This window comes from Zeus faber (genome assembly GCF_960531495.2).
Source record: "Zeus faber genome assembly, chromosome: 20".
NCBI classification, from domain to species: domain Eukaryota; kingdom Metazoa; phylum Chordata; class Actinopteri; order Zeiformes; family Zeidae; genus Zeus; species Zeus faber.
Window position 1 is genome coordinate 12284195 of NC_137207.1, and position 9701 is coordinate 12293895.

The window sequence follows — 9701 nt, forward strand, 5'->3', positions numbered from 1 at the left end:
TACATTTTAATACGTGGTCATCCGTTAGTATAAACTCAACATTCCATGATTATTTAAGAGTTCTTGTGTTCTTGTGTAGTCAATAAAATATGTATTGTACTACAGCTGTGCAATACATAATTCAGTACCAATGGCTTCTCACAGTCACTAGAGCCTACTTAGAAACAGTAACCGCAGCAGCTTTCAAAGCGTTTGTACAATATTTAAAATTGATGCTAATTGTACTCATATACATTCACCAGTTTCTTTGTTAACCACATCAGTGAATGTGGATAAAATGAAATGGACGCATGTCAGAGACCCAATTCATCCCTTAAACTCTTGATTTGTTGTAGGTCCGTGTCAAAACGAAAATAATACAAAACAAAACAAAAGCCCAAGGCAAATTGACCCCGTCGAGGTCCATAATGAGAGTCATTTTATAACCCAAGTATCCTTGAATGAGCCCTTCCTGCTTCACAGAAAATGCATACAGGCATGTGATCTTGGTATGAGCCGTTTATTGGTTCAATCATCAATCGCCTGAGCGTCTTTGCAATGATCGCTAGAAAGCTGTCAACTGAAATAATTTAATAGGAACGGTTGAAGGTGACGAAACAGTATTAACCCGAGTATTACACCATAACCCAACGCACGTCTGTCAGAGCAGACTACAGCTTCAAATCCTTTGAGAGGAAGGACGGCGGCTTCCTCCCGCAGCTTCGCGGCAGCCTGAGGACAATGTTCTGGGAACCGATCTCCACGCTAGTCCGTTCTATGGAAACGACGTCACCACGACGCCGCTGGCTTCCTGTGCTTCACAGAGGGGATCTTCACGAGGAGATGCGGTGCCTCCTCCGGGCTTTTCTCAGAACCAGCATCAGGCCGTGGGCCGCAAACGGCCACAGCAGCAGGAGCAGCAGCGTCTGGCCGGAGACGTCGAATGGCCACCACTTCTCCTCCTGAGGGAAGGACGGTTTCATTTTATTTATTTTTTTTAACTTTAAAGACGGTATCAGGGGCTTATTGACTGGTGGGCCCCCCGGGGGTCACTTTCGAGTGGACCGAGTTGTCGTTTTACTATACATTTCTCTCGCGCTTTTATTTTGAAACACTGTTTCCGACTGTGGCGTGCGGCCACCACGACCTCGTACTGTACCAAGAACGTCCCGCACGCCACACCATCATACAGGAAAAGTAAACAAATAATAACGAAAAGAACACAATCGTGCGGTTGTTGTTGGCTTGATAAAATGAAATGATCATATCACATGCACCTTCTCGTTATTTTACACTTCATATACATTCACTGCACCCAGGCTTTACCACAGCAGTCATTTAAGAACTCAGAGCAAAATCTCCTTTTCGGAAAATCCTAAATAGTCCGACTTTCTGAGGGGAAACAGGTGGTTTGGTACCTTTTGTTGCGAGGCCGCGCAGAGAACACAGGGTCTCCAGTTGGGATTCTCGGCCTGTTGGATCCAACATCAGAGCGTTGAAAACAACTCAAAGACGAAATCCTCCCAGATCACCCAGCCCCCCCGCCCCCCCCTTCATTTCTGCTCATGTCCGATAAACACGGAAGGCTTCACTCGGGTCGCTCATCCTTCGCTAAAAGGAGGAGGAAACTCAATTCTCACAGAGATTGACTATTCCGCTAGAACTCTATGATACAGGAACTCCTCTCCATCCCATAGCTGACGGGATCGTCTCAATAACTGTCGATCCATCCCAGGCATTTAAGGCCGGGTTTTGGGCAGGATCTTGAAATTCATTCAAATTCAGACCAAAATATTTCACAGAACAAATGCAGTCCGAATGCCACGCAGAGATGTCATATTTCAATTCATTGGTGACTGTTGTGGTATTTGATCTCAGCGGAAAACGTTTGCTGGAAATTTAAATTATAATTTTCAAATCGATTCAGAAACAGTAACAATAGAATTGAATTGCATTTAAGTGTTGATTATTTTAACCCAGATGTAGAGGAAATAGTGAAGATTATTTACATCACTCCTTGATAACAGTGTAATGTGTCTTTTTTTTATTTTTTATTTTCCCCCCCTCTTTCTTTCTTATCCCCCCCCCCCCCCACACACACACAACCATAAATGTTAGTGAGGCTCAAGAGGTGGAGGGAGTGTCTCACGTGCACGGCGGCGAGTCGCTCCACCTCCTCCAGGCGCTCCATCACGCTGCGCATGTCGTCGCGCAGCCTCCGCAGCGCCAGCACGATCTGCTGCTGCAGCTGGGCGTCCTGCGAGGGCTCCGGCCCCCCGCCCTCCCAGCCGCCTCCCCCTCCCCGGCCCCCCCGATCCCCCGACACGGAGCCGCCTCCGCCCCCGCCCCCCCGGCCCGGCTGCCTGGGGCCGCCCTGCGGAGCACCACCTGCAGGCGACGTGAGGCAGAAACAAACATTAATAGTCGCGCACTGTGAGACAGACAGTAGGACTAGACCATAATATCAATATAAAGTCAATATTGTGATACCAGACTGACTGTCATCTGGGATTCTGCTTCTGCAACACCGTGGTACAGTTAAATGTTGCATTACAGTCAATTTCTCTCCGTTCTAGTCAACGCCTCAACCCACTTGGTCATCATTTCCACCTGAACAACCATTGTTTCTCAAATATTAAAAAAATATATTTTTTAATTTTAATATTATTTATTTTATAATCATATTTTTATTAATATATATATATTTTTTTGTTATTATATTTCAATAAATATGGCAAAATTATGGATATTGAGGCCTTTGTAAAAAAAAAAAACTAAAAAAAAAAAAACATTGCGACATTTGATTTTTTCCAATATCGTTGTTCCTTCCAGACAGTTAATCACCAATGTGCTCTCATGACAATTCAGTTCATTTAGAAATGAGTCGACCTTGATTAGTTGAAGTAATTTTGAATTACCAAACCAAAAAATGATACACCTTTTATATACACCCATGCAAATTCAATACACTAAAGTTTTAAACTAGAAGTGTTTTCTATATTTGCATATTTGTTGTTCAACAAACGGAACAAATAGGACAAAAGCCGGAGCAGGTTCCTGGGAGTAAACAGTCAAATCCGCTCACGTTCTCTCCGGCTCTGGTCGCCGCCTCCCTCTCTCCCCCCGTGGCGACCCCTCCTCATGGGGGGGTCCTTGCCGTCACCCGCCCCCTCTCCGCCCTGCCCCGCCCCCACCTGCATCACCCCCGGCACCGCGGCGTGGGGGTGGGGGTGGGGGTGCTGAGGGTGGGAGTGGAGCGGCGGGGGCTCGGCGTGCGAGTGGCCGTTCTGGAATCCGTTGGACTTCACCGCCTCCACCTGGAGGCACGGGCGGGGGAGCCACGCGTGAGGATTTTCATATTTATTATGACCACAAACATCAAAGAGTTACTACAGCGAGGGCTGACGCCCGGTTCTGCTGCTGCCAGATACTAGAAACTTTTATTGTTATTTTATTTAGGGCAAGAGGCACTGAAGCAAATACTTAAGTGTGTTATGGGAAAGCATATTGAAACCACTTAAGTTGTACTTAAGTGGTTTAATACATAAAGTTCTCTTTAATAAATAACATTTTTATTTGTGGTGTATTTGTATGTTTGGATACTTTTGAGGACCAAAATAACTTTTTTAACAAGTATACTAAAGTACAGATTTAGTTAGGTTAATGTGTCAATATACTTTGTATATGTGGACACACACATTTACAGCATATTAATGACTAGTATAGTAAAGCAGTACTTTCAATTAGCAGGCCTATGTAAAAGTAAATCAGATGTACCAAAACAAGACATCTGCAAAGTATCCGCAGAAAAAAGTACAAATGGGTAAAAAAAAAAAAATACTTTGAACACAACTTTATACTATACACTAAAAATATACTTTCAGTAGGGGTTACAAATATACTTTTTTTTTTTCCCCAGCGTACAGTCTTAGAACCCTGTCATAGTTAGACAGTTGTTCTTAACATGAGCGTTCTGTGCGTTGCTACGGTCACCGTCACGATCCAAAACAAACCTTTGTGGGAGGACGAGACGCCTTGACGCAGTGAAGCTGCTCCACCGAGTCCACCGAATCCAAGAAGACCTCGCTCTCAGAGTCGCTGGTCAGCACGACGCCCTCCGACACGCCGCAGTCTGGAGGATTTAGCATTTAAAATTTTATTAGGAGCCCAGCAGCTGATGCAGAACATCAGGGCTCCACGGGGGCCCACACACAACACAGAAACAGATAAGACACTTGACAGACAAAACAACCACATGGAATTAAAATCAGAAAAGCATAACAACAATATTATTTTTCGCAAACACATGACAATACATATTCCTATTCGTATACACTTTTATAATAAGCACTTCATACACATGCAAAGTGAAATCTTGCATATTCATTAAGGGTGCACCGATCAGGGCTTTTGGGGCTGATCACCGATCGCTGGAAGCAGTATCGGAGGACACCGATCACGGGGTCAATTTGAAGCCTTCTTTTTTATCGTGTAGCTTTATTTATTTATTGAACTGTTCTTAACAACATTGTGGCCACATTCTTTTAGCAGTGTAAACACCGTAAGACCGCCTACTCAACTGACAGAAGTACTGTATGTACTCATTCGACGTCATATTAAAGTGTGGTCGGTAAAGTCTTCCTGTTACAGAAATGCAGGATTTATTATTTACAATTAATAATATGAATTGAGAATTAAATCCCATAGCAACGGACAGCAACGGGCAGGCGTGGCAAGGGACACGCAGGTTTTTTGTTTCGTTCCTTCCATTACGCAGTGATCGGGACAGTTTCTTAACTCATTTTCGTTTAAACGAAAATTAACACATCCGTCTACATCTGTCTGGACAGTGCAGTGGATCCTCTCCACTGTCCCACAACATGCCACTGTGTGTGGGAACCAACCCCCAGGCCCTGCTGGCGTGCGAGCTCAGCGCACGGAACCAAGCTTAACCTGGGACCACACAGAACGCCAGAATGCCTTTCTGATCAGCGTTGTAGACAATATGAGTTGTTATATGAGGTGTGTGTCTTACCGTGGAGGATGGTACTGGTCGTGAGGGATAGCTCTAGCATCCCCTCCCCTGGCAGAGTGGGAGTGGGAGTGTAAGTGGGAATGGTAATGAGAGTGGGAGCCTCCTCTTTGGGGACCTGGTCCACCTCGATCACATCATCTTCCGCCGGCTTCTCTTCTGTTTGCTCGTCAAGCTGCTCAGCATATTTAACTCCTGAAACACGGACAGGAAGTTCAACTCAGGGGCTCGGGTGAGGAATTCTCACGGTTTACCCACTTAAACTGCTGGTAAACCTCATTCATTCAAAGCCTCAATCTATGCTCCACAGCCAAACTTCAGCAACTTTGCTTACGGCGTCAAATACACAGTACGGTATTATTAAGATTCCTTTTTTATGTTCATAGAATATATTTTTATTGTTCAAAGCGAAATTGTTATTGTCAATTGTTTATTTTTAGGCAAATTTTATGTTTATTTCTTAATTTTTCTTTCTTTTCGTTTATTTTATTTCTTTTAGTACATTTTTAGATTATTATTAGTCGCATTTCTTCTTCTTATTATTATTATTATTCAGTTTTTGGTTTATATTGCCAATGCAAATGGGAATGCAAGGTCTATTACCAACTCTTCAGCTGATTCTGAGGTTTAATGCATATTACTACTTTCTTTTTTCAAAAATTATACCTATTTATTACTCACTGCAATTTCTCTCCAGAGTCGAATAAAGTATTTATCCATCCATCCATCCATCCATCCATCCATCCATCCATCCATCCATCCATCTATTTATCATATGATTTCCCAGTGTATTCACTTTTACATTATCCAAAAAGTGGGCCATAAAATAAATGTTGACCATATAGGAAAACACTATTATTGGCTTATTGACAAGAAATGTTTGAGGAATAATCATTAGTAATGTGGATATTATGACCAAGCACGTCGAGGCAGGGCTTGGTATGTGTGAAGTGTGTGTGAAGTGTATGAAGTTCAGAAAGGTACATCACTTTACTGTAATGCGGCCTTAAAGACGACCCCCAAAATCCCAGATGACTCCTCGTCTCCTATCACATTATTGATATCACATCGATATATCTATTCACTGACCTTCCTGGAGGTGGAGCAACGAGGGGGGAGGGCAGGGCATGTCGTCGATCACCACGTAGAGTGGCTCAAAGTGGTGGAACAGCGACGCCGTCTTCTCGTTCATGGGCATCGTGTCGATCACCTGCAGAGTACACGGGGGGGATAATAAATCACCCGATGGCAGCGAGGCAATTACGCCGTCAGCTCTCGTGGGACTGTGCTTCAGCGGCTTAGAGGCTTTATCACCAGAGAGGACGAGGCACGAGCACCGCTCATTTACTTTGCCTTCTGTGAACATCTCAAGTTAGATCCTGTGATTTACTGGGAGTCGGCACGGAGCTTCCAATTGGACATTACAATCACTTACAACCACATTTATTTTATCTTATATATTTATGTATCTATGTTATATTTTTTTGAGTATTGCAAATCAATATTACAATTTCTTTAACTAAACCAGATTAAAACAGCTCATTTATTTTTAAATATCATGACTCAGCAGCCAAAATTGTTCCAGGAAAAAAACCAAAAACCCTCAAATATCCCCACGAGAATTATTAGTGTAAAATGTTAACAGAGGTTATCTTCTTTGCTTTTGGTTTAAAGCACCTTTTTAATGTTATGAACTAAGGAAGCTCCGATACTACCAACTTCAGTCTTTTGGCTGCCGTCGATCCATTACCTGTAGTGAACAGCGTGGGCCGGAGGTGGGATGGATGTGTCAAAGAGTCAGAGAATCAAGCTCCTTTCGTAAACGACATGTTTGACGCGGCCCTTGCTGTGTATCTTCGATCCCAAAGCGAAATCCGATAAAATAACCCACGCACCCCAATGACACACCGTATGTTTTCCACTGAGTACGAGTTTTTCTGCAATGCTATTTTCAGACGCACATGCAGACAGGGACAAAAATGACAAGGAGACCAGAGTTACAGAGGAGATGGGTCAAGAGAAAGGTCTGGTTGGAAAATAATTTAACATCCCGAGAGGAAACTGAACTACCTACCTACGTCTTATCAGAAAAAGGTGTGTTATTATATTAATGTGCAATGATGACCATAGAACTTTACCTCCTCAGATTTTATTGACATTTCATTATTTTCCAGCGTGTCGGACGAGGGACACTTTTGGAAATGAGTGGTTAAATGTGTTACCTCCTGTGCCACTTTCTTCATCTCATCCACGTAGGCAGCCATCGCACTCTCGCTGCTCATCTCTCCCAAGCGGCTCCACGCATCCCTGATGATGGAGCAGTCGGTGGAATTCAAATCGGAACGACAAAGTAATAATGCGCTTAAAAGACATATCTCTGATGAAAATGGAATGCAGATATGCGTTTGTCATAATCAAGTAGTCATGGACAGAAAACACAGCACTGGGTGGAAAATAATGGCTGCAATATTTTTTACAATATGATATTATGGGGATGGCTCCCAGTGCTTTCACACAATAAGGACATCTGAACTAAGACTTTGCTGAACAACCATTAGAAATATGGATATGAAGACCAAGCAGGTTGAGACATTTGCCATTCATTCAAGCCAGAACAGTATAACATCATAAAAGACCAGCGCCTTTTTGTTATTGAGTATTTTAAAAGCTGAAAACAACATTTAAGCATCATCACAATTTTAGGATAACCTAAATGTCATATCACAATATTGATACTATGTCCCTCTATAGCCCGAGCGCACGTTTAAAAAGTTCAGAGATCATAACATAAGGCTTTATTGACCATTGGGAGGACCACTCTGACTCCTAAAATTAATAAAATAAATTCCACGCTCGTTCACACGTCTGCCTTAAACTCACACGGACCATTTGTAGCGTCCCACTGGGTCCCAGAAGCCGGGTCGGGACATGGTGCAGGGCCCGCACATGGCCTGCTTGTACAGGCCGTAGAAGCGCAGCATCACCTCGTAGGACGGCCGGTAGGAGCCTGGGACAGAGCAGATGGGCGAGGGATCAATTCAATTAGGTTAGAGCAACACTTATAACATCCTGCTATATTAGTGAAGGAGGATAGAGAAGGATGTCATCAAATACGGAGGGGATCTGGCTTTTCCTTCAACTTTTTATATTTATGACTTAAAAAGACATCAGATCAGACAAAAATCAGATCAGACAAACATTATTGTAGGTCACAGCTTTGTCTATGTTACGGCCGCTGCCAACTCCTGCTCTGTGTTTATATATGGGTGTGCCCCTTTTTTAGTGTTTGAAAAAAAAAGGTTAAAAAGCCCTTTTTGTTATATTTGGTTCTTGTTTTGAACAGCACTGGCAGGCCCTTCTTTTCCCTTTGCCTCTCCTGTTTTGGGTTGACAATTTAAGTTCCTTGTTAATAACTTTTATTTGACCAACTAAAGCAGCTTTTATGTTGCTTCCCTTTCCCCTGAACGCAGGGTGTTACTAGGCTGCCGCCAGGGAGCACAGCCTGATCCTTGGCCCTTAAGTCTGTACAATTGCATTAAACTGTCCGACGCATGACTTAATCCCAGGGAACGGACAGACAGGACCGTTTAGGAACCATGTAAAGGAAGGCTGTGATTTTTGGATGGTGCTGGAAGCCCGAGAGAGGGTACGCACCATCCTTGGGCAGACTCTGGATGACGTCTACGGCGGCCTGGAAGCGTTTCTGGTGATCCGGTGCGGGTTCCGCCATAGTCGGGACGGGCATGGCAGGTTGCGGTGGTGGGAGGACGGGGGGGGGGGGGGTGGGGTGGGGTGGTCGCCGGTCGCCTCTTCAGTCTCCTCGAACGAATGCGGCCCAAGCTAAAGCGGGGGGGGAATCACAATACATTGTGGACTATACTGATGGGTTCTACCAAAGTGTATTGTCGCTTGGCGGCTAGCGCAGCGGGTGTCCTCTCACCTCATCCGCTGTCGGTCCTGACACTCGCCATGACGTTGTCTTCCTCGCGTTTGTGGCTATGAATGTCACATCGTTCGCCCCGAACTGTACGCCGGACCTCCGTTTTTGTCGCGGGGATATCAAACTTGGGCGCAGCCGAAAGTTTGCTTGTGTGCCGGTGAAGCCGCAGTCTCGCCTTCGGCGAGGGAAACGCTTCCGCGTCGGATCACGTGACCGTTGACCGCGCGTTGACCACGCCCCCTCCCCGTGACGTGTCAGGGGCGAGCGGACCACGCCCACTTCAAGTGACAGGCCCCTAGAGCGCCGGCGCGCACTGAGCACTACCTCTGTGTGTGTGATAATACTTGCACCCAAATCAAACCTGAAAAACGCGTCGGAACGTGAAAGTGTTGCGTCCCTCCACGTATTGTCGTTTATTTGTTTATTCACCAGTTTAATTTGTCTACTTACTTGAAGTCATTTGTTGCTTTCGCCGCTGAGTTGGGGAAAACAAGCCAAAAGGTGACCACGCACTAGTATTCCCTGCTGATAATATGTGCGTTTCGAGCAAAAGCGCTTGGGAGGACGTCACGGTGTATTTGTGTTCCCACATCTGCATATATTGTGGGTACACGAATACTTGTTGTTGGCCCGCATCATCTGAGTAGACGTCCGTTGTGGACCACAGGACACAAAAGTCGGCTGCTGCTGTCCGCTAGAGGGCAACCTTTAATAAAATCGAAAAGAATAATAATTAGAACAATAACGACA

At 44.6% G+C, this 9701-nt stretch overlaps 1 protein-coding gene across 1 annotated transcript; it reads right to left on the bottom strand.

The window, feature by feature from the left end:
* Positions 1 to 439: 439 nt before the first annotated feature.
* Positions 440 to 9121, bottom strand: acbd4 (acyl-CoA binding domain containing 4). Its single transcript, XM_080021209.1, has 11 exons — positions 8952 to 9121; positions 8666 to 8851; positions 7898 to 8018; positions 7234 to 7318; positions 6101 to 6221; positions 5015 to 5206; positions 3993 to 4111; positions 3065 to 3296; positions 2129 to 2367; positions 1398 to 1451; positions 440 to 941 (listed from the first exon to the last, which is right to left on the bottom strand). The coding sequence occupies exons 2-11, from the start codon at positions 8754 to 8756 to the stop codon at positions 813 to 815; spliced, it is 1383 nt and encodes a 460-aa protein (XP_079877335.1). The 5' UTR covers positions 8757 to 8851; positions 8952 to 9121; the 3' UTR covers positions 440 to 812.
* Between the last annotated feature and the right edge of the window lie 580 nt (positions 9122 to 9701).

Coding starts and splice junctions, on each gene's coding strand:
- acbd4 (XM_080021209.1), bottom strand. CDS start 8,756: ATGCCCGTCCCGACTATGGCGGAACCCGCACCGGATCACCAGAAACGC. Junction 3,297..3,992: donor CGTCTCGTCCTCCCACAAAG/GTTTGTTTTGGA, acceptor CCGTGCCTCCAG/GTGGAGGCGGTGAAGTCCAA. Junction 2,368..3,064: donor CGACCAGAGCCGGAGAGAAC/GTGAGCGGATTT, acceptor CGTCGCCTGCAG/GTGGTGCTCCGCAGGGCGGC.